Below are 25,617 nucleotides of genomic sequence, written 5' to 3' on the forward strand. Positions count from 1 at the left end.
ACAGATTACAGACTCGATGTTGATCTGTGTAGGGATACTTGGCGTGGCACCGAGGGGAGAATCTGAACGGGGTCCGGTTCATGAAGCTTCGATGCTTTTTGCAGTCGGGCCGACCAGGCTCAAGTTGGGAGCGTGTGCCCCGAAGGGCAACCGAAGATGTGTGTCCACCGGTACTGAGGTGTCGATGCTAGACAGAACGCGATTGAGAACAATACTGACGAATTTCGATGAGTTCTAAGTTTTTCCGACTCGAACAACCGGAGTGAAGAGGAACACGTCCGAACCCGATGGCGGAAAGAAAACATTCTAAGATGGAGTCTATGCCCATGCGCAATGGAGCCGAAAAGGAGGAGTCACTCGGTCCCGTGACTCGAAAAGACTTCTTCGAAGACTATAATAAAGTACCTTTATTTTTGTAACACTGTGTGGCTCTTTCATGTGTGATAAGTTGCTGTGTGACTACTGTGGTATTGCATAAGCTTTGCACGTCTCCTAGATACGTCTTGGCTGCTCATCCACAGCTACCTCTAGAGAGCCCTGGCTTCCTAGACAATGCCTACATTCACTAATAGGGGTTGCCTGGACCTGGTATAAGGTGCCAACACCATAGGTGTTCACCACACACCAAGTCAGCTTCTTACAGTGGCTTGACACTAGAACCACCTCAGGTGTACTCTCTATTAAGCATAGGCTTTCACACAAGGCAACCATCAGGAATGCTACTAAAATTACCAATATGCACAAAATTATATTTGGCAACAACAGATACACGAACAAGGATTATCACTGTTCAAATGTTCTACCCCCAGGTTTGTCAGAGGGGGTAAACCAACAATAAAACCTTGCCTAATACAAGAAACTAAGTACATTTGATTTCTGATGAGCTCCCTGTCCAAGTCTTTTGTGCACAAGTTAAACAAACGTGCGTAAGCAAACACTCGATCCAGCCTCGGATGGAGGAAATCCTTACAAATATGGACAATGGTGGCCTAATTTCCCCCTCATCTAAGAATATAGGTGAAGCCTCTGAATCGACTGCAGCAGGAGTGGAGGAACGTGCAATATTAACAGCTGGTCAAGGTAGCTTAGGGTGAGGAAACTGTCTGAAGACTCACACCCAGGGCAAACCCCTTGCTTCAAATGTTCAAGAGCAATTAGGTGGTAATTCTCAACAATTGTAGGGAGAGTTACCATTCTTCAGGATGGGAGTAAAACATGCTTTCTACAACTCTGCAATTACATCAAACTTCAGGTAGGATAAAAACATGCAGCACTCAGTCAAGGGCCCGATTATGTAGCCCTTATGTGAATTATTTTTCTTGCAATCCATAGAACCCAGACGCCTCATGAAGTATAAAAGCTTTTCAACAGGCCAACCACCACTTCTAGGGAAATAGCTTACAAGTGGATTAGCTTCTGCTAGGGCTGTAAACTGTAGCATCAACCCACACACTTTAAGGCAGGTCTTTTGGGCTAGGATTATGATTGCTGGTAAAAATTGAATAAGTCATCATCAAAATACAGTGTTTGGACATGACTAGCCCACATTGTAGCAGGTATATTACTTCTCTGGGGAGGGAAATACTTGTTCAAGTTATTTGTAAAAACTTATAATCTCCCTCACTGATAACCTAGTTCAATAGATCCCACTGATTACCTAAACAGTCCCAAATGGCTTGCTTACACAATGTGCTGTCATACTTTATGCAGAGGATAGAACAGATTCATATTAAGTAATCTCTGAGACTTACTGAATTAAGACTTGAAATGTGAAAAATCTAGAATTGAATGGTTGGTTCATTATGCATGCTTGTAACCTGGATCATATTTTGATAACAAGTCCACACAAACTAAGGTAGCCACATACTCTCTTATTAACTCCAGTCTGGTTAAAAGGTGCTCTATGAACAATTAGGTGGTTGTGATACTTAACTGAGCTATCAAAGCGATGAGTTATCAGCCCAGGCCTCCCTCAACAAATGAGGGGACCCAGTTGTAGAAAGCAGCTCTGTACATACTCTAGCAGAATGAAATATAGTGTGCACAGAGTCCAGGGGTTCCCCAAGAGGCTTGACAGAGGCAATTACAGATAATACTAATGCTCTATTTGTGGTAGTGTGGTCGAGCAGTTAGGCTTTTCAGAGGAAAGTATTAAGCATTTGTTGTAAATACAAGCAATAGAAGCACACACTCATTGACTTAACTCCAGACCAATAGGATTTTATATAGAAAAATATTTTGTTTTTTTTAAGGCAACCCCAGGCACCCAGCACCAGCGACACAGGGCAGGTAAGGTCAGGTGCACAGGTTAAACAGGGGCCAAAATAACATGGGCGCCTATGGAGACAGGGGGTACTCCGGTTCCAGTCTGCTTGCAGGTAAATACTTGTGTTGTCAGAGGGCAGACTAGGGGGTATGGAGGAGTACTGCAGGGGCCTTAAGTATGCACAAAAACCATACCCTCAGTGGCACGGGTGCGGCCGGGTGCAGTATGCAAACAGGGAGTCGGTTTCTCAATAGAACTCTATGGAGGGACCCAGGGGTCACTTAGACGCTACAGGAAGGGCACAGGGGGGCCTCACGGGCAAACTGCCGACTGGGCAAGGATGAGGGCCGCCTGCTGGTCGTTGCTGCACCGGTGGTCAACCTTTGACCCTGCATCTGCAGGCAGGTCGCTCCCCACTCCGCCTTCCGCGCCACCTCCATTCCATTTACTTGCCTGCTTTTTTTCCCACCGCTGCGTCACCTCCCACCTCCCCCCTCCTTCTCACCGTTTCCTTGGCTGCTTTTTTCCCCGCCGCTGCGTCCCCTCCCCCCAGCCCTCTCATTCGCCAGGCCCTCCCGCCTCCCAGCTGCCACTCCCACCCTCCCCTCCTCTTATGGCAGCCGCGGCGCGGTAGCAGGGAGCAACCTTTGACCCTGCTTCTGCAGGCAGGTCGCTCCACGCTCTGCCTTCCGTGGCACCTCCATTCCGTTTCCTTGTCTGCTTTTTTTCCCGCCGCTGCGTCCCCTCCCCCTCCTTCTCACCGTTTCCTTGCCTGCTTTTTTTCCCGCCGCTGCTCCCCAAGACCAACCACCTCCGTTGCAAACTCCTCAACACCCGCTCAGCACGCAAGCACGCCACTGAAGTCTGGGACCTGCTCGACTCCACCTCCCCGGACGTGGCCTTTCTAACCGAAACTTGGTGGAACGACTCCTCAGCACCCGACATCACCATAGCCATCCCGAACGGATACAAAGTCGCTCGCCGAGACCGCACAAACAGAACCGGAGGAGACAACCATCGTCCACAAAGCCACCTTCTAATTCAAAACCACCCTGGACGACTCCTTCAGCGCCGCCGAACTCCTTCACTTCCAAGTCCGCACCGACCCCAACACCACGCTCAGAGGAACACTCATCTATAGACCCCCAGGACACCTTTCAGCAACGCCATCGCCGACCTGGCCAGCACCCACGCACTCGCCTCCGCGGACTACATCCTCCTTGGGGACCTGAACTTTCACCTCGAAAACAACAATGACACCAACTCCACCACCCTGACCGAAAACCTTGCCAACCTCGGCTTCACACAGCTCATCAACACACTCACCCACACAGCCGGTCACACCTTTGACCCCATCTTCTCCACAAGCAACTATGTCACCTTCAACCATACCACTGAACTCTACTGGACCGACCACCACCGCATCCACTTCACCTTCAGGAAACAGACATAACACCACCTCACCGAACAACAACCACGCTGACGATGGGGGCAAAGTCGCCGAATCTCAACTAACCAACGCCCTAGCCCAGAAACCGCCCGTCGACTCCACTGACCCGGACATCGCAGCACACAACCTCAAGCTATGGATCAACGACTGCGCCGACCGCCTTGTTCCACTCAGAAAACCCTCCAACAACCACATCAACAAAAAAGCCACCTGGTTTACCAACGACCTCCAAGCCTCCAAACGCCACTGCCGAAAACTAAAGCAAATATGGCTACTCGAACGCACTCCAAACAACCACACAGCACTCAAGTATGCCACACGCAAACACCACCAACTCATCAGGCTAGCAAAAAGATCCTCCTTCAAAACCCGCCTAGAAAACAACGCCCACGACTGCAAAGAACTTTTCAGCATTGTAAAAACTCTCCAACCCAAACGCCACCGTCAACTACATCACCCCCTCCCAACAACTATGCGACGCCCTAGCAACCGCCTTCCACCAAAAAATCACGGACATCCACAACAGCTTCAACTCCCCTCACACTCCAGACGCTCCTACCCCACCCACCACGAACTCCACCCGCTCCAGCCGACTGACCTCCTGGACCAGCATCAGCGACACCGAAACCTGCAAGACCATGAACTCCATCCACTCCGGATCACCATCAGACAACTGCCCACACCACATCTTCAACAAAGCAGACACAGACATCGCACCACATCTACGGAGAGCCATCAACATCTCCTTTGAAACTGCAAGATTCCCGGAAATCTGGAAACACACCGAAATCAACGCCCTTCTCAAGAAACCAAAGGCAGACCCCAAGGACCTGAAAAACGTCCGGCCCATCTCTCTGCTCCCTTTCCCGGAAAAGGTCATTGAGAAAATCGTCAACACTCGAAGACCACATCCTCAACCCCTCCCAGTCCGGCTTCAGACGCAACCACAGCACCGAAACCGCCCTCCTTGCTGCCACAGACATCAGAAGCCACCTCGACAATGGAGAAACATCAGCCCTCATCCTCCTAGACCTATCAGCCGCCTTTGACACCGTCTGTCACCACACCCTAAAATCCCACCTCCACGCAGCAGGAATCCAGGACCAGGCCTTCGAATGGACTGAATCCTTCCTCGCTGGCAGAACACAAAGAGTCCGCCTCCCCCCGTACCAATCCAAAGCCTTCAACATCATCTGCGGCGTACCCTAGGGCTCATCCCTCAGCCTGAAGCTATTCAACATCTACATGGCCCCCCTCGCACAAGTGGCCCTTCAGCACAACCTCATCATCTCCTACGCCTACGACACCCAACTCATCCTCTCCCTCACCAAGGACCCGCACACCGCCAAAACCAACCTCTACGAGGGACTAAAAGCCATCGCCGACTGGATGAGAGACAGCCGGCTAAAAATGAACTCGGACAAAACAGAGGTCCTCATCCTTGGGCGCACCCCCTCCACCTGGGACAACTCATGGTAGCCGACTACGCTGGGTCCCCCACCGACACCCACCAACAGTGCACGAAACCTCAGCTTCACCCTCGACTCCTCATTCTCCATGTCAAAGCAGGTCAGCGCCATCTCCTCCTCCTGCTGCTACAACACCCTCTGCATGCTTCGCAGAGTTTACAAATGGATCCCGACAGAAAAAAAAAAAACAGTAACCCAGGCCCTCGTCAGCAGGAGACGACTACGGCAATGCCCTCTACACCGGTATCTCATCCAAACTCCTCCAACGCCTCCAACGCATCCAAAACACCTCCGCCCGACTCATCCTCAACATCCTTCGCCACTGCCACATCACCCCCCACCTAAGAGACCTTCATTGGTTACCCATCAAGAAGAGGATCACCTCCAAGCTCCTCACCCACGCACACAAGGCACTCCACAACACCAGACCAAACATACCTGAAAAACAGACTCAGCTTCTACACCCCCACCCGGCATCTCCGCTCCGCTAACCTCGCCCTCGCCTCCATCCCCCGCATCAGACGCAAATCTTCCGGCGCAGATCATTCTCGTACCTCACCGCCAAGACCTGGAACACCCTCCCGCTGGATCTACGACAGACCCGGGACCTTCTTTCCTTCAGAAAACTCCTCAAGACTTGGCTCTTCTAGCAGTAGCAGCACCCCAATCCCACCCCCCCACACCCCACCGCCTTGAAACCCTCACGGGTCTGTAGCGCGCTTTACAAATTGATGGATTGATTGGTCGGTTTCTCACAGGCCTGGGGCCTCCGGGTGCAGTGCTTCTCCAGGCGTCTGATATCTTCGTCCCAGGTAGTCATGGTCAGGGGGTCCTCAGGATTACCTCTGCAGGCGTTGTTATGGGGGTGCAGAGAGGTCAGCCCAGGGTGGACACGTCATCGAGTCGCCTGGGGGTCCTCTCTGGATAGTTGGTTTCTCTGGACACGGGCTGGGGGCATCTGGTGCAGAGTAGTTGGACTCACACTTCTGGAGTGAGGTGAGAGTCCCTTTAAAGTTGGTTTCTTGGTCTTTTCTTCGAGCAGGTCCACTGTCCACAGGAGCCTCTTGGTCCTTGGTTATGGAGGAAGTCCCTTGGAGGCTTTTCAGGGGTCACTGGTCCTTCAGGACGCGTTGCTTCTTTTCTTGCAGCTTTTCGAAGTAGGAGACGGCCAGTAGGGCTGGGGCCGTGTCAGTTGGTGTCTCCTTCTCTTCTCTGCAGGGCTTTCAGCTCAGCAGTCCTTTTTGGAGTTCGTCAGGAAATCTGAAGAGCTGGGTTCAGGGTCACCCTTAGATACTAAATGTAGGGGTGTGTTAGGGTCAGAGGGCAGTAGCCAATGGCTACTGTCCCTGAGGGTGGCTACACCATCCTTGTGCCCACTCACTCTGGTGAGGGGGGGGGGGGGGGGGGGGGGGGGGACACATCCCTATTGGTCCTAATCCTCCAACGCAAGATGGCGGATTTCTCACGGAAGTGGTCATTTCAGCTCTGGTCACCTTAGGGGTGTACCTGGCTGAGGGGGTGACTCCTTGTTATTCTCATTATCCCTCGGGACTTGCCGACAAAAGTGGGGACTCGTCTTGGGGGTGAGGGTGGAGGGGGAGGGGGGTGTTGGGGGGGGGGGGCGGAATAGGGGGAGGGCATCTCCACTAGCTGGAGTGCCCTGGGGCATTGTAATAGCAGGCTTGAGCCTTTGAGGCTCACCGCCAGGTGTTACAGTTCCTGCAGGGGGAGGTGTGAAGCACCTCCACCTAGGACAGGCATTGTTTCTGACCACAGTGTGCACAAAGGCACTCACCCCATGTGATCAGAAACTCATCTGGAAGTGGCAGGGTGACATGCCACACTGGCATCGTGCGGGTTTATTGTGCTGAGACGTTTGATACCAAACTTTCTAGTATTCAGTGTAGCCATTACGGTGCTGTTGAGTTCGTAATGAAAGACTCGTTGCGCCTTGGTATAAAGCCATTTTGGTCGTCGTGTATTATAGTGTGCATGATAGGAGCTAGTCTATTTGCCAAAATTTTGCCTAGTATTTTACAGTCTAAATTTAGGAGCGATAGTGGTCTGTAGGATTTAACATCTGTGGGGTCGCGACCTTGTTTGGGGAGCACCACTATCAAGGCTTCTCTCTGTGATGAGGGGAGGTGCTCGTTCGCCCACGCTTCCTCAAACACCTTCAGCAGGTGGGTTTTAGGGAGGATGAGTAGATAGTGTAGTATTCCAGTGGGAGGCCATCCGCGCCAGGTGCTTTATTCCTGGGCATCTGCGCTAAGGCGGATTCTATTTCTCCCATTGTTAAGGGGGCTTCTATCATTTCCCTGTCGATTTGTGTTAGCTGTGGTAGGAAAGATCCCGAGAGAAAGGACTCGAGTTGCGAGGAGGTGCACGAGGTACGTTTGGTGTATAACTGTGAGTAGTATTCTCTGAACCTGGCGTTTATCTCAGCCTGTGTAGTGGCCGTGCCGTGTGTGTCGGTTCGGATGGCCCCGATTGGGGGTTGCTGTCTATCCTCACGTAGTAGCCCCGCCAGCATTCTGCTTGACCTGTCCCCTTCTGTTTGTAAACACATTAGGTGATAGTTATAATCGTGGCAGCAGAGTTTGCTGTCCGCCTCATTGTATTTTGGGCGCCTTTCTTTTAGGACTGTGTGGGGGATCTCATCTCGTGCTACTGCTATTTCTGCTGCTTTAAGATCTTTTTCTAGTTTGCCAATTTCCATATGTAGTGTGCGTCTCGCTCTCCACGTGGATGATATGCATAAACCGCGGACCACTACCTTATGTGCATCCCACTCTATTGCTCGTGTCGTTGCGGTCATGGCATTTGCCTCCCAATATTGGCTTACTGTGGATTTCAGCGTTTCGGCAAATGCTTGGTCCTGCAGGGCTTCTACTTGCAATCGCCAAGTGGGAATCGCCTGCCGCGTCCTGCCCCAGTTCAGTGTTACTCTCAATGGTGCATGATCTGACAGGGTTTTTGCTAAGTATTCTGACTCCCCTAGCAATGCTCCTATATCCTGAGTGCCCCATATTATGTCTATTCTAGTGTGGGTTTTGTGTGGGACGGAGTAGAATGAGTATTCCCTATGTTGCGGATGTTCCAGGCGCCACAGGTCATATAATCCCATAGCGCCTGCCCATTCCTGCAATAGGCCTGGGGATTTCCTATTTACCATAGAGCTCGCTAGGGCGTGGGATCTATCTAGTGTTGCATTCTGAGTGCTGTTAAAGTCCCCTCCCCAGAGGGCCGGAGCCATTGGATTTGTCAATAGTGTTGGTGTGAGAGAGCCCAAGAATCCTGCAATCCCGGTATTTGGAGCGTAGACGCCAACCACCGCCAGCTGTCTGCCATCCAATCGGCCCTCCACTACCACGTATCTCCCGCCTTGGTCTATCTTGTGAGCTGATATGAGGTATGGGACCCAGGGTGCGATCCAGATCAGCACCCCCCTTGCAAAAGCTGAATATGTGGTGCCTATGAGCTGTCCCACCCCCCCCCCCCATCTTGTGCGTAGCTCCCGCAGGTTCGGCTCTAGTATGTGCGTCTCTTGCAGTATGGCAATGTGTGCTCCCATTAGCCTAAGGCATGCGTATACTCTGGACCGTTTGCTCAACGTTCCCAGTCCCCTCACATTCCATGTTACCATGACGAACTGGTTTATATTATTTTTCCTATGTGGCGCCATTAGAGTGTCTAGGGTAGCACGCTGTACTTAGGATGTGAACTCTGAGCTTGGCCCTCTTTATCATTGCCCCTTTAGCATTGCTATTTATTAAGGGGGACGTGCGCAGCGATTTCCTGTGTGTTTTAAGTGAATCCGGCGTGTGTGCATATACTAAACTAGTAAACCCAACCACCCCAAATGAATCCCCAACCCCTCTATTTGTGCGCAACTACTAAACCTATAAGTGTGTGATAAAACCCGTATCCGATTGGATTTCCGTGGAGGAGTATTCATATATACCAGATGTGGCTCTTTTGCGGGGCACACATCTTTCCGCAGACTGAGTCTGCTAGTATCATTGGGCGCCCCTCAGTTTTGTGTGCGCTCCACGCTCCGTCCCAGACACCACCCCACCCGACACCACCCAGGCCACCCCCCCCCCCCCGGTTACTTATACTTTTATACCAAAGTTACTCATTGCTGGTTGCGCCTTCGCTTCGGCGTCACCCTGGGGGGGGGGGGGGGGTGTTTTGGGGGGTCCGTCCGGCACTATAGAGCCTCCAATGCTGGTGCCGCCAGTCCATAAAAGCAGTTGAGTGCGTTTACAGTTCGTCAGCTGATCTGGGGGTGATCCTCGGCCCACCCAGCTCGCCTGTTATTGTGGATACAGAGCTCGCCGCGTCCGAGTCCGTGCCCGTCTCAGGGGGCTTTCTAGCCGAAGTGAAGCTGCTCTGCATAAGAAGGGGAGTCTCTTTCAGTATTCTTGCTCTTTCTTCTGCTGCCTGTCGGTCGGTCATTGGGTTGGCCTCTGGCTCACCTCTTGGTCCGTTTTCTTGAGGCAGATGTTTGCTATTCCTCGTCTCCTTCCGAGTCTTCCCTTGTTCGGGCAAGGCCCTTGGCGTGCAGCCAGGTCCAGGCGTCTTCAGGTGTGGTGAATATGTGGGTGCGGTCCTCTGACACCACCCTCAGCTTCGCGGGGAATAGCAAGGCGTACTTTATGTTGTGTTCACACAGCCGCAATTTAATTTTTGCATAGGAGTTCCGTTGGTTCTGTACCTCCTGCGTGAAATCTGGGTAGGCAATGATGGTCAAGTCCTCTTACTTATATGGGCCTTTATTGCGGAACTGTTGTAATATTGCGTCTCGGTCCCTGAAGTTGAGGAATCTGGCGATCAGAGGTCTAGGTGATTGGCCTGGGGCCGGGGGTCTACCCGGTAACTCTGTACGCCCGTTCTACCGAGAAGAACTTGGATGGGGCTCTGTTCAGCACCTCTTTAATGAGCCATTGTTCCAGAGCAATTTCCGTGTCGGGTTGCCGCATAGTTTTGGAAACCCTAAGAAGCGTATGTTATTGCGACGCGCCCTGCTCTCCGACTCTTCCGATCTCCTCCAGAGCACTTTCAACTGTGCGTCTATGCGCTGGATCTGTTTTTGTTTATCTTGGGCCATGGGGGTTAGTTCGGATAGCCCTTCCTCAGTCGATTTCACTCTTTCCGCTAGATAGCGGTGGTCCACTCGTAAGAGGTTCAAGTCTTGTGAAACTGCGTCTATCCTGTTTTCCAATGATGACTTAGTGTCCATTATCGCCTGTAGCACTTTCTCGAACTGTGCTGAGTGCGACATGAGGGTGTTCTCCAAGGATTGTAGGGACAGGTTTGTCTGCTGGTTATTGGGTGTTGTCCCAGTAGTGTTGCGGTCCAGGTTTTTGGCTGATTTGGCCCTGCCAGCCATTATGTCTAATTAGGAGTTTCCTTGTAGGGTGTAATTGCGTGCGGCATAGCGCCGATTACGCGGGAGGGATCGACCTCTTGGTTGCTGTTCTCCGAGTGCCATGCCCTTTTCTGCTCCTGTTATGGCGTTAGTTAGTGGAGCCCAGGCTTGGCTTATTCTTGGCTTTTGAGCGCCCCCAGTACGACCTGGTGGAGAGAGAGCGCGCCCACCGTCCGCTGCGCCAGTCCCTCACAGATTGGGTCGCTGCACCCGCCGCGAGGGTGAGTCCGCTGTGCGTTGAGTTAGGATTCAGCTTACCACCGGAGCAACAGTAACATCAGGTGGCAGCAGCTGCTACGCGGAGCGCACTGCCAAGCGAATCAACCGGCGGGGAGCGAGTGTTTTTGGCCTCTAGGCGAGTTCCGATGGTGCCTCTTGTGGTCACCGGCAGCAATCCGGGGGAGCAAGACTCCCACTTTATAGGGGGTTATGCTGTGGGGGCCCAGGCAATTCTCTTCTGCCCCCAGCACGGGCACTCCTCCAGGGTACACGTCGCTGCGGGGCTGGATCAGTCGCGTCACCGTCTGTGTGCGCAGAGGTGGAGCTCCTCCCCAAGTCAGGCAGCCTCCTGCGCCATTTTGGAGCCCAACATCAACAGGCAGGGGGGAGTCAATCAATGGTGGCTCCCCTCAATCCGGGCCTCATCTACCCCAGCAGCTCTCCCCCCTCACCTCGGCATCTCGTGGCGAACGCCGCTGTCCTTCACTCGGGCCCCCTCAGGAAGGGATCCGCGGCACAGGCCGCCAGCATACCAGCGATGCTGCCGAAGCAGTGGGTCCTCTCTTCTTGTGCCTGATATGGAGCAGATTAGGCTCCTCGGGCCCCGTGCGGAGTCGCGGTGTCGCTGCCAGTTAGCGCCCCCGCCACTGCAGGGGCGCAGTTCCTTAGTTTCGGTGCCCGCTCGGTGGGCCCCAGTCGGTGAATGGGGGTGAAGGCCCACGCCCCCAGCGCGCACGGGCGCCCAGTAATGCGGGCCGAGACCTGATGATCCTGGGCACCGCCCGGGCGCGGCGCACCCGAATCAGCCACCGCGGCTCCCTCCTGCAGTCGACCTGGCCAGGCCAGGGGCCGCGGCCCAGCGGCGCCCGGGCTCGCGATGAGCCCCCGGCAGCTTCTGTTGCAATCCGATCGGGCCGGAGCGCCCGCAAGACGCCACAGCGCTTTCCAGGCGGTCTGCCGCTCACGGACCAAATGTTGGGGGTCGGGGGCGCCCTGGAGGATGCTTTCCGGCAGGCCCTGGACGGAGCGTTCGCTCAGGCGTCCATCCCGGCCGCCATTTTGGCTCCTCCCCCTTGGAGAAGTGTACTTAACAGTACGTAACTTCTCTTCTATAGCATTGGCTCCTTCTAGGATTCACATGTTGAAATCACAGAACCAGGCAGTATCACCAATTAACAACTTAGAAAAGGGTGGATGCTGGGATAATGCGAGAAAAACTTGCCTTATCTTAAAAGATGGTATAGAACTGCTCGTTCTCCTGATGCATCTGCCTACTACTGTCTTCAAACTTTAATGTGTACATGACTGTTGACTTTTCTATATAGCTGTGTAGTAGATTTCCGCACAGGTTAACACCACATAAAACGCAGCTAAAGATGTAATACATCTCGTAGAATGTGTTGCGTTTGTTCTTGCAAATGATCATCCCATTATTGAGCTGTAGACATTTGTGGCTACCACTACCCATTTGGAGATTCCTTGTTCAAATAATCAATAGCCTTTTGGACAATTCGGCAACTGATTAGACTTTCTGAAGTCTTTTGTCTTGTACAGGCAGATTTCTAGACATATGTGCACATCAAAAGAATGTAAAGTTCTCAGCTGCATCAGAAGGGTGCTAAAAATAAAAAAGGCTTTAAGTACAACTGGTTTGTTCATGTGAAAGTAAACAGGAACTGCCATCCTTAATAAGCCATGTAACTATTCTTGGTGAATTGCAAAGAAGGCGGTTCTTTATTTGTAAATGTGTGTGTTTTGCTTACCCTTCTTAGCTGAAGTGAGAGCTAGTAGTACTGTTTTCCTCTGCAAAGAATCAAACTAGCTCTGTGGACCGACTCATCATTAACTGGGATAATACTTTCTAGAGATCCTTTTTTGTTGGTGGTTTTGGTCACATTTATCAAACTCTTGATAAATAGGAGAGACCATCAAGAATGTTCCAGAAACTGAGGGAACCTTGACATAGCTACAAGTGCATCCTGCTCAATGAGTGCCGGAGACCTCCAGGGGTCTATTCTGGGAGGTAAAGGAAAATCTGAAGGGTTGGGTGAACAAAGGATGACTGCCTTTAGATGACCACCAAATTCTCTTCCATTTATTCTTGAACGCCTATTGTAGGAAGCTGCCCTGGTGTGTGGTGGACACCTATGGAGTTTGCACCTTATACCAGGTTTAGGCAACCCCTATTAGCAAATTGTAGGCAGTGTCTAGGAAGCCAGGGCTCTCTAGAGGTAGCTGTGGATGAGCAGCCAAGACTAATCTAGGAGACAGGCAAAGCGTATGCAATACCCCTATAGTCACACAGCACTATCACACATGAAAGAATCACAGTGTTACAAAAATAAAGGTACTTTATTAGGGTAACACAAATACTAGAATAGTAACTGGAGGTAAGTAAACACTATTATATACACAAGAAATCAGTGAAGGCTATAGAAAGCAATAAGCATGGGAAAAGTATAGGTAAACAGAGGAGGGCCAAATCATACACTAAGAAAGTGGAATGTGAAAGGCAGTACCCCATCCAAGGATGTGGAATCAGAACAGGGGAGCTGGAGGAACTAGAAACCCCCAAGAGGTGAGGACCCGAGTGACCCGAAGCCACCAGGAGATGTAAGTACCTGGTTTCCCCAAAACCACCACGAGGACCTTGGAAAAGGATTATGCAATACCCAAACCAGACTGGAAGAACCCAGAGGTGGATCCTGACAGAAGAGGACCTGCAAAGGAAGGGGACCAAGTCCAGTTTGTGATAGTTTCCAGTCATGGCAGGAGCCACTACCCACCCTTCTGTGGATGCAGGACCAGATCAATGACGAAGTAGACCAGCAGTACAGCACAGGAGAAGAAAAGTAATCCCAAAAGTGATGCAGGGGGTGTACCACATCATCGGTCGGGTTGCAGTTGGTCAGTGGTGCTGGAGAATCACCAAAAAGCCTTGGCAAATGCAAAAGACAACGGGTTGCAAGCCTGAAGAGGACCAACAAGGCCCAGGGGCCTCGACCCAAGGAGGGGAGCCCGGGGAGACCCTCCTCAGTCAGAAGAGAAGGCGTCCCCCCCCCCACACCCCCACAGGCAACCCACTGGCAGCAGGCACAGCAGTCACAGTAAGGCACACTCAGCACAGTTGAAGAGGAGTTTCACGTCGCTGGAGAAGCAGGAAAGAAACTGTGCTTTGCAGGAAGAAGTGCTGTGGGCCGGGGCTACACGGAGCCTGAAGATACCTTGGAGCAGGAGCAAACAAGCCTTGGCAGCTGCAAGAGTCGCGGTGCACAGGGGTAGCACAGGGGTACTGTCCTGCAAGGAGGCAAAGGCTTACTGTCTTCAAAGTTGGACAGCTGGCAGAGAGGATCAAGGGGACCACTCCAGACCTTGCAACTTCATTGATCCTGCATCACAGTTGGTGGAGAGCAGATCCAGGCAGCCAGTTGTCACTACAGCTGGTGCCTGGAGATGCAAGGGAGTGACTTCTTCACTCCAAGGGAGAGTCCTTCTAACTTCTTGGTGCAGGCTGGAGTCTCGTTGACCTCAGAGGATGCACAACCGGAAAATGTTGCAGTTGCTGGAAGGTGCTGGAGAAACAATGTTGCAAAGCAGAGTTGTCGCTAGAGTTGGATTGTTGGTTCCAGTACACGTGTAAAGGGGTGCCCCGCACTCACAAGTCCAGTGTAATGGAACTGGAGTTCGTAGGGGCACCTCTGCTCATGCAGTGGTGCCCTCACACACAGTTACCTGCACTACACCCTCTGGTCTAGGAGGGCCTACCATAGGGGTGACTTACAGTGACCTGGTGCAGTGACCTGTAATGAAAGGATGCATGCACCTTTTCACACAGGCTGCAATGGCAGGACAGCAGACACATTTAGCATGGGCTCCCATGCGTGGCACAATACATGCTGCAGCCCAGGGGGAACCCCTTGTGCCCCAATTCCCTGGGTACCTAAGTATCATAAACTAGGGACTTATAAGGGGGCACCAGTATGCCAATTGTGGGGTGTGCAGGGTCCTAGGCAACCAAATTTAGAGGGAGAGAGCAAAAACACTGGGGTCCTGTTAAGAAGGATCCCAGAGAAAACAGTCGAAGCATACTGACAGCAGGCAAAAAGTTGGGGTAAGCATGCCAAAAAGAGGATACTTTCCTACACTCCTTATAATTCTTTTTAGCACCTCAATTAGCAACTGAACAGTTGTCTGACTGTTAGAGGCAGGGTCAGAGTATCTACTAGCCTACTTGGAAGACCTTGTTGTTGGCTTTTCTGCAGTTGATTGTTTTAGTAGGTGAAATGAAAAATAGGTGATATTTTGATAACAGGAGCTCTCCCTCTAGATACCCACCATGCACTACTTACATTTCCTAAACCAAACCACTCTGATCTCTTGACAGAATTCTCAAAAATTGGAGCCGGAAGGTACTGGACTCCACAAGTGCTGCATAGCCATAATAACAGCAAAGTGCACAATATAAAATGTGTGACAAAACAAAGTAAACTTGTCCAACTATATCTGGTGTCCTCGTGTATCAACACATTTGTCCTTTTCAAGACAGACAGTTAACTTTCTTCAAAAATTTTGCAAAGGCACATGTACAGATATTGTAAACATCTAATTATTTACAAATTACCTTTATCAGTCAAACTGAGTTGTTCCCATTAAACAATCTAAACAGTAGTCGAATGACTAACAGGACAAAAAAATGCTTTATCACTGCGAGTGGGATTGCACAATTTGTCTTTTAACAGTCTCAGTTATTGTCAATGTACAAAATATACCTTCTCTGTTAGAATCTAAAAAATAAGCTTACCATCTGAGGCAGTGCACCGTGATGCCAGTTCCCAGAGTACTAATCCAATAGCATACATATCTATCCTCAAAAATGCATCCCTTTGGAAGTTTATTGCACCTTCTAGTACTTCTGGTGCCATGTACCTCCTCGTTCCAACCTTGGGAAGATAAAGATACAGTATTAAGGAAAAACATTTCCATCACAACCTACTTGCTACCACAGATGATTAAAAACAAGGATGAAATAATATTAGCATATAAAAAAAGTTGTAATCATATTTCACTTAAAAAAAAAAAAAAAAAAGTGTGCAACTTTTTATCAATATACACCCTACCATTTCATGTTAGGTCATGCAGGTCTACAATTTACTCCCCAGCGCACCATCCGCTATCTAGGAATATATGTTACTAATAATTTCTCCCAGATTTTTCAATGTAACTATGGTGCATTTCTTAGTAAAATTGGGGCTTTGCTGGAGAGGTGAACTCTTACCACTCACATTGGGAGAGTCGCCTTAATCAAAATGTCGATTTTGGTACTGCTTTTAGTCCTTTTCATAAATGTCTCTTTACTAATAACAAGTGCATATTTTGAAGAACTCTATCCCATTAAAAAAAAAAATATATGGCAAAATAAAAAGCCTAGGGTTGAGAGAACAATGTTAGAACTAGCGCATCCCAAGACGTGTTATCAGGCAGCCCTTTTGGACATTTTAAATGTTTTCGCTACCACATACGGCTAATGATAGTTTTCTGCTAAACATTATGGTTAAAGAAAGTAATATCAAACTGCTAGTGTTTTTGAAGATCCCAAAGTTACCTAAAAATTCAAGGTATAAGATTTTGTGGGGCTAGAACAACAAGCGCAAGTGCTGTTCAAATGCTGAGAGGTACTATCATGTCATGAGTTTTCCGGACTACAGTAGATCAACATTTTGGGACTGGCCATAAAGAAGCCAATAATATACCAATAGGAAGCCGGGAATTTTTTTATATGGCTACGGAGCTAATTACATTGGATCAGGTAACCCAGGAATTTGTTTGTAATAGTTTGGGCCCGCAGCTCAGTTTTAGGCATATAGTTAGTTACTTAAAGGAAAATTTCCAGGAAATGAAGGAGGAAACCGGTCTGTTAATACGTTTGTTCGTGAGAACAAATTAGCAGGAATAGGTAATTGGTAGACATTTTTTCAAAAGTTTTCAAATCAAGTAGTAGTACTGTATTTTTTTAATTTATTTTTTCAAGTGTTTAGGGAAACGATGTAAACTATCTATGGGTAAATGGCAGAATATCTCTGAGCTGGGGTACATATCTCGTAGAGCAGCCAACTATAAAAGGATGGCTTTTGTCTTAAGATGGTTAGCATATTAAACACTGCACAGACTTCACATAATGTATCCATCCCAACTTAATCAATGCTTTTGATGCAAGGCTGATGATAGAGATGATTAGGGACATTTCTTTTTCACATGTCCTAGGGTGCAACAATTTAGTAATGAAGTATTATCCGAAATTAGTAAAATAATTCAGGTTAATGAACGACCTGAGCTTACTCTAGTGTTATTTGGCTCAACTCCTCAATGAGCAGGTTTAGTAAATACCTCCAATGTTACATCTCAAATGCAATTTCAGTGGCACATTCACTAATTTTGCAAAATTGGAAGCCAATAATTGTTTCCAGTGCTCAGCAATGGTCAGAAAATTAAAAAAAAAAAAAAAAGAAAAAACAGATGATCTACGAAGCTCATGCGAAAAGAATAGGGGCTCTTTCGACGTTTTTGGCAATTTGGGGGTGAAGAGAACTTTTGTACTTTATAGGCCAGATAGATGTGTAAAGCTCTGTTGGGGTGACTGTAGGAAAAAGGCTCCCTGTTGCAGTTACCCCCCACTTTTTGCCTGATACTGATGCTGACTTGACTGAGAAGCGTGCTGGGACCCTGCTAACCAGGCCCCAGCACCAGTGTTCTTTAACCTAAAATGTACCATTGTTTCCACAATTGGCACAACCCTGGCACACAAATAAGTCCCTTGTAAAAGGTACAAGTGGCACCAAGGGCCCTGTGACCAGGGAAGGTCCCTAAGGGCTACAGCATATGTTGTGCCACCCTAAGGGACCCATCACCTAACGCATGCACACTGCCATTGTAGATTGTGTGTGTTGGTGGGGAGAAAAGGGCAAAGTCGACATGGCCTCCCCCTCAGGATGCCATGCCTACAAAATACTGCCTGTGGCATAGGCAAGTCACCCCTCTATCAGGCCTTACAGCCCTAAGGCAGGGTGCACTATACCGCAGGTGAGGGCGTGGCTGCATGAGCAATATGACCCTACAGTGTCTAAGTCTATTCTTAGACATTGTAAGTACAGTATGGCCATATTATGTATATGGTCTGGGTGTTTCTCAAAAACGAACTCTACAGCTCCATAATGGCTACACTGAATACTGGGAAGTTTGTTATCAAACTTCTCAGAATAATAAACCCACACTGATGCCAGTGTTGGATTTATTAACAAATGCACACAGAGGGCATCTTAGAGACGCCCCCTGTATTTTACCTAATCCTTCAGTGCAGGTCTGACTGATCTGCACCAGCCTGTTGCTGAGAGACGAGTTTCTGACCCCCTGGGGTGAGAGCCTTTGTGCTCTCTGAGGCCCGAAACAAAGCCTGCACTGGGTGGAGATGCTTAACACCTCCCCCTGCAGGAACTGTAACTCCTAGCAGTGAGCCTCAAAGGCTCAAGCTTCGTGTTACAATGCCCCAGGGCACTCCAGCTAGTGGAGATGCCCGCCCCCTGGACACAGCCCTCACTTTTGGCTGCATGTTCAGGGGAGATAATGAGAAAAACAAGGAGGAGTCACCCACCAGTCAGGACAGCCCCTAGGGTGCCCTGAGCTGAGGTGACCCCTGCCTTTAGAAAGCCTCCATCTTGATTTTGGAGGATTCCCCCAATAGGAATAGGGATGTGCCCCCCTCCACTCAGGGAGGAGGCACAAGGAGGGTGTAGCCACCCTCAAGGGCAGTAGCCATTGGTTACTGCACCCCAGACCTAAACACACCCCTAAATTGAGTATTTAGGGGCACCTCAGAACCCAGGAAATGAGATTCCTGCAACCTGAAGAAACAAGAAGGAATGCTGACCTACAAGTCTGCGGAGAAGGTGGAAGACGACAACTGCTTTGGCCCCAGCCCTACCGGCCTGTCTCCAACTTCGAAAATCTGCCCCAGCGACGCATCCGACAGGGACCAGTGACCTCTGAAGACTCAGAGGACTGCCCTGGACTAAAGGACCAATAAACTCCTGTGAATAGTGGCACTGTTCAAAACCAGCTACTTCTTTGCAGCAAACTTTCAAAGACTGCACGTTTCCCGCCGGAAGCGTGAGACTTCACACTCTGCACCCGACGCCCCCGGTTCGAGATTCAGAGAACAAACACCTCAGGGAGGACTCCCCGGCGACTGCGAGCACGTGAGTAACCAAAGACGACCCCCCTGAGACCCCAAAGCGACGCCTGCAGAGAGAATCCAGAGGCTCCCCCTGACCGCGACTGCTTGTAACAAGGTACCAGACGCCTGGAACCAGCACTGCACCCACAGCCCCCAGGACCTAAATGAACCAAACCTCAGTGCAGGAATGACCCCCAGGCGACTCTCTACCTTGCCCAGGTGGTGGCTGTCACGAGAAGCCCCCCGGTGCCTGCCTGCACTGCTAGCGAGACCCCCGGGTCCCTCCATGGTTTCCTACCCGAAACCCGATGCCTGCTTTGCACACTGCACCTGGCCGCCCCTGTGCCGCTGAGGGTGTGTTTTGTGTGCCTACTTGTGCTCCCCCAGTGCTCTATAAAAAAACCCTGGTCTGCCCCCCTAGGGACGCAGGTACTTACCTGCTGGCAGACTGGAACCAGAGCACCCCTGTTCTCCATAGGCACCTATGTGTTTTGGGCACCTCTTTGACCTCTGCACCTGACCGGCCCGAGCTGCTGGTGTGGTAACTTTGGGGTTGCCTTGAACCCCCAACAGTGGGCTGTCTAAGCCCCAGAACTGAGATTTGTAAGTGTTTTACTTACCTCCTAATCTAACCTTTACTTACCTCCCCAAGGAACTGTTGATTTTTGCACTGGGTCCACTTTGAAAATAGATTATTGCCATTTTTATAAAGACTGTATATGATATTGCTTTTATTCAAAGTTCCTAAAGTATCTAAGTGAAGTACCTTACATTTAAAGTGTTCATGTAAATCTTGAACCTGTGGTTCTTAAGATAAACTAAGAAAATATATTTTTCAATATTAAAACCTATTGGCCTGGAGTAAGTCTTTGAGTGTGTGTTCCTCATTTATTGCCTGTGTGTGTACAACAAATGCTTAACACTACCCTCTGATAATCCTACTGCTCGACCACACTACCACAAAATAGAGTATTAGAATTATCTACTTTTGCAACTATCTTACCTCTAAGGGGAACCCTTGGACTCTGTGCACACTATTTCTTACTTTGAAATAGTATCTACAGAGCCAACTTCCTACAGTGACCTTACTAAATCAAAAGGAAGGCAGTGGTTGCTGGGTATCTGACTGTTTAGAATAATGGTAGGTTCTTGTTTGTGGAAATGTCCATTCCCCTATGCGGGCGTGGCTATTAATGTCGGGCACCATGAGGGGTTTAATTGAACTTTACTATTATAAATGCACTGTTTGCACTAGCACTTTATGCTTTAGCACTCTGGCAGTTTAAGTAGTCGATATTTATTACAATAATGGGTTGACGTAGGACATCAATGGAAAATTAAGCTCTACTTGCCCAACAATGTCACTTTGGTTTCTAATTTTTGTTTGTAATGTCTTCTTACCCTGCGCAATAAAAAAATAAAAAAATAAAAGACTGGAGTGCCAGTTACTAGGGAGGTGGGACCAGTAGCTGCCAGCATGCCAACCCTCTGGAGCAGCCTCAAAAGAGGGGAACTTGTTATGCGTACTGTCTTTTAGAGGTAGAAAGGCCTAAGGTATGCGCAGTGGCCTGGCTTTCCGTTAAGGCTTCCAACGCTGAAGCGGATTTCTCACTAAACTGGTGAAATTCGTCAAATGGCATGTCCATTAAAGAAGCCTAACATCCCCAGGAAAGCCTGTTGATTTCATGTGAATCACCACACTATTCCCAACTGCCCTGCTCAAGCAGTCTGTAGTGCTTTGGGGACGGTCAACATCATCTCACCAACCATGACCTATTAAGCATGGCAATATCTCCCTAGCAAAAAGCTGACTTTAACCGATCAGTGGGTTACAGTGGTTGAGGAAAACATCAGTTTCCCAAACGTTTCTATTTGTTTTGGTGCTGCCTGGAGGAGAAATCAACTTAGGTTCACCCAGTTGGTGGAATCATGAACCACCAGACTCTTTCAGGCACAAGGTGGTGTCTTCAGAGGATGGGGTCACTGGTGCCAGTCTGTAGTAACCTGCCTTTTCACAGCAGGTAGGACCCAGGTTTCGACTAGTTACCCTTTAGGATGTCAGGGATTCACTGAAAGTTAATAGGGGCTAAGGGAAGGATTGTCTGGGTTGCAAAAACCTTCATCAAGACATTGGTTTTGACTTCAGTAGTTGGTAGCTGTAGGTCCTATACCAATGCTGCCTGTCATCACCACACCAAAGGAGGCACTATTTATTTGATAGACAATAGTGAGAGAAGAATCCAGTGCCTGGGGAAGTCTCCAACCCTCTGGCCTCCTGCAAGCTCATGTATTGGTTGTAATAATCAGAGTTGGGGGAAATAATCACTCATCTCCAATGTCGTCTCCAAAGGCCAGTTGACTCTGATCAGAGCCAGAACCAAAACAATGCTAGAATGCTGGGGTGCAATGCCATGGCAAAAGCATGGGCTGTCTAAGACTGACTGAACTGGGGCTGGGTGTGTCTGGGTAGCTTCTGGACGTCACCTTGGTTGGGAAAGCTCAAAGTCAGACTGACTATAGGAACAGAGTTGTCACTTGGTAGGGATAATGTAACAGGGACTGCAGTGGATTTTGGTGCCGGAATGGAATTTGGCTCAGACTTTGGAGCAGAAACTCAGGTGAGTTCAGGAGGTAAGCACCGGTAAGTAGCAACCTGACTGGATGCCTCTGCTGATCCTTGAAGCCTCAAGGTGTGGAAGTGTGCCAAGATTCTGAAAAGGCTTGAATCTTTTGAGACGCTGCTGATGGACCCAGAAACCCAGGGTGCATCCAGGTCAGGTGTGCAATCTTTCCGCGGGGGAACTGGGAGCAAGAATGCAAGCTGACGGTCTTTGAGAATGTTCATGCATTTTTGTGGCAGATTCAAATTGCTGTGTTGTACTAGCTCAGGAGCCATGTTCCCAACCTCAAAGGTGACACAGGATTGAACCATCTGACCTCGGAACTTCATGAGAAGGTCCAGTCTGCACAGCAGCTTCATGCGTCAACACTTAGACATGTGGAAAAGGTCTTTGAACCACCAAAGTCTGGGCCACTCTGAAGCTATCAAAATCATTCTGGCCCAGAGTAAGACAGTTGGATGATTACTGAGGGAATCGGGAGGAATCAGAGGAAAAGTGTAAAGAAATTTGCCAGACCAGTCAATCCATAGGGCATTCCCCAGTTTCCCTGCTTGGTAGTAATTCGAGGCGAACTCTGGGCATTTTTTTGTTTTCTGCAGTTATGAATAAATTTGTGTTTTGAAAACCTGATACCCCATGTGTAATCTCTTTGCACAACCTCGCCGTGAAGAACCCACTTGTGGTTTTCCAAAAGAATCCTCCTTCAGGAGTCCACTTGAACATTATGAACCCCTGGAAGATGGGTTGCAGTGATACTTCTGATCTGAACTGTGTGAGCTCTATGAGACAAGACCCTGGATCTTGTTCCCCCTTGTTTGTTCTAATAGTAAACTGTTATTTTGTTGTCTGTCTGAAAAAGAAGGTTTTTTGTCTTGGACGTACGAAAAGCCTTCAGTGCTAGTTGAACCGCTTGTAGCTCGAGGAGATTTACGTGATAATTCATTTCTTTCAGAGACCAGGATCCCTGTATTTGAAGGAGATTCATATGTGCCGCGCAATGTAATAGAGATGCATCTCTTACTCATCTGAGAGGGAACGCCATAATGATAAGGCATCACTTGGAGTTTTTTTGCGTGCAATACCACTATTTAAGGGATTGCTTCGCATTGAGGAAAGTGTGATCTTGTCCTCCTAGTTGCCAGAGTTTTAATCCCACTGATCCTCCAGACATTCTTGAAGTGGCCTCAAGCGGCATCAGGAGTTCGGTGTCAGAAATATGCACAATGCCATCAAGCCCAAGAGAGATGACACTTTTCTCACTGTGACATTACAGGCTTTTATTAGAGTGACACTTCGGACGGATGGTTAACAGTCTCTCCTCCGAAGGATACACATATGCTAGTATGGTGTTGATGGTGGCTCCTAGGTAATGCAGACTGGACTGGCGAGGAAGACCATTTGTTGCGACTGATATGCAGGCTTATTCGGTGGAGAGTACGGATTGTCATCAGATAATGGAGTTGTGATTCTTGTTGCTTTGACAAGACAGTCATCTAGGAATGGACAGAGTATATTTGGAGCTCCTGAAATATGCAGTGACCACTACTATGGATTTCAAAAAGGGTATGGTGCCAATTTGAAGCCAAAAGGAAGTATCTTGTATTGGTAGTGATCATGACTTACTACAAATCTCAGGAATTTGCAGTGGCTATGGGGGCTTGAAAGTATGCATCCTGGAGATCTACTGAGCAGAGCCAGTCTCCCTGATGGATTTGGGGATACATGTGATCTAATGCTAGCATTCAGAACTTCTCTCTGAATCCATCTATTGGAAAGCTTCAAATGTGAATTTGTCTTTGGGGACCCTTCTTTTTCACCATAAAATAACTGGAATAAATCTCTGTGCATCACTGCCTGGAGGAAACGATATCCACCGCTTGCTACTGCAGAAGGATGTTCACTTCTGATCTGAGCATTTGTATATGGTAAGTTGATGGTTTTGGTGGATTATCTGGTGGACAGCTGGAGAATCTGAGAACCATTCTATACAATATTTAGAACCCACGTGTCTTTTGTGATAGATTTACACTCTTGTCAGATATTGAGAGATAATTCCCCCTACCTGAGTGAGCAATGGAAGAAGAGATTCATTGCTTGGAGCCTGCAGGAGGCTTTCCTGCTTGGGCAGGTTGGTGGCACGCTATTCCCTTGGGTTGACTTCACTGGTGCTACTGGAAAGGTATTTTCTACTGCTTTAGGTAGTGGTGACCTTTTAACCATTGAGGGGTTCGAACCCTCTGCGGGCAGAAATGTCATTCATTAGGGTTGTAAGTGTGTCTGTATTGTTCTTTGCATTTTTCTAGACCCACTGCCTTCAAGGTCTCCATCTGAGCAATTTAGTCATCGGTTTGATTGCCAAATAAGGTGTTGCCTGAGAAGGCAAGATTAAGAATCCTCCGCTAATATTCTTGTCTGAGGGCTGCAAGACAAAGCCTAAGGGCCAAACTGTGACAGTATCCTTGGGCAGCCAGAGAGGAATCAGCAGCAGCACTAAAGACCTGACTTGAGACCATCATGTCCTCATTAACCACTTCGAGGAAGTCCTCTCTTCCATCTTTCAGGAGGTCTTCTGCAAACGGGTGCATAGAGTCCCATAAGGCTCTGTCATATCTGCCCAGCAGGACAGATGCACTTGCAGGTTTCATGGTAGTGGCAGCTGTACCTCATATCTTGTGTCCCAGTGAATCATGTTTTTGACTCTGTCTGAAGGAACTGTAGACAGAGTATTAGAGTGCACTTTTTTTGCAGCTAGGATGACCACTGAATACAGGGGAGGATCTGAATGAAGGAACAAGGGGCCAGACGTAGCAAGTTCCGATTTGCAAAATCGGATGCAGAACGGTGTCCCAGACACCGTCTGCGATTCTCTATGGGGTCGCAAAGACCCACCTCATTAATATTAATGAGGTTGGTCGCATTTTGCAACCCCATAGCGAGTCCCTGCACTCACAGGGATGGTGGCCTGCTGAAGACAGCAGACATCCATGTATGTGACTTTTTTAAATAAAGCAGTTTAAAAAAATAAAAATTTGCAGCCCGTTTTCCTTAAAGGAAAACGAGTTGCAAAATAAAAAAAATAACGAAACCATTTGGTTTCGTTTTATCAGAGTAGGCAGTGGTCCTTTGGACCAATGCCTGCTCCGAAAAAAACATTTTTGCCAACATTCACAAAGGGACCCCTTCCCTTTTGAGAATGGGTTACCACCAGTGTGACACTGGTGGTAACTGCGAATTGCTTTGCGACCGCATTCGCGGTCACAAAGCAATTTAGCATTGCGATGAGAGCCGCAAATAGGAAGGGGACACCCCTTCCTATTTGCTAGTCGCATTCACAATTTGCGAGTCGGTACAGACTCGCAAATTGTGAATGAGCATCACGATGAGCATTTTGCATGCGCAAACTGCCATTTTCGCAGTTTGCACCATGCAAAATGCTTCCTACATCTGGCCCATAGTGTCCTGCTTCGGAGGTCTATACTTTTTCTGGAGCCTTGATGGAGCTAATTAGGCTGCAGCTGGTGTAAGGAACAGCTCCATGGCTGGTTGCAATAAACCCAGAACTAGTGGTAGGAGAGGGTCTGGACAATGCCCGTTGAAGCATCTCGAATATTACTGACAATGTTGCTGGCACAGGCAATGGATTTCTCAACTTCGATGCCCCTCGCATAAGCTCTTTGTTATTATTAATGTTAATATCATCCACTGGAGAGACCCTTGGCCTGGCAGAATCGGCCAGAGTGGGTAAATATCTTAAAGCGCTGGAGAAAGAAGCAGAATAAGGAGAGGAGTCTTGATCGTGTTCTATCGATTTGGATCTGGACGCAGTACGTAGTGGTGCGTGCAAAAAGAAGATTGCTGTGAAGAAGAGTGTGGAGACAAATGTCCTGAAGGCGCTCATGCGCTTGTTTATGATGTGATTTGGAGTGAGGAG

General features: G+C 48.9%; 1 protein-coding gene across 1 annotated transcript in view; it reads right to left on the minus strand.

Annotated features, from left to right (window-relative positions):
* ACVR2A (activin A receptor type 2A) overlaps positions 1-25,617 on the minus strand; it is a 249,853-nt gene that overhangs the window by 61,427 nt on the left and 162,809 nt on the right. Inside the window, exon 9 of the mRNA XM_069225237.1 lies at positions 15,640-15,778. Coding sequence (XP_069081338.1) covers positions 15,640-15,778 — 139 coding nt within the window. The remainder of the gene's footprint in view (positions 1-15,639; positions 15,779-25,617) is intronic.

Source organism: Pleurodeles waltl, chromosome 3_1, assembly GCF_031143425.1.
Source record: "Pleurodeles waltl isolate 20211129_DDA chromosome 3_1, aPleWal1.hap1.20221129, whole genome shotgun sequence".
NCBI lineage: Eukaryota > Metazoa > Chordata > Amphibia > Caudata > Salamandridae > Pleurodeles > Pleurodeles waltl.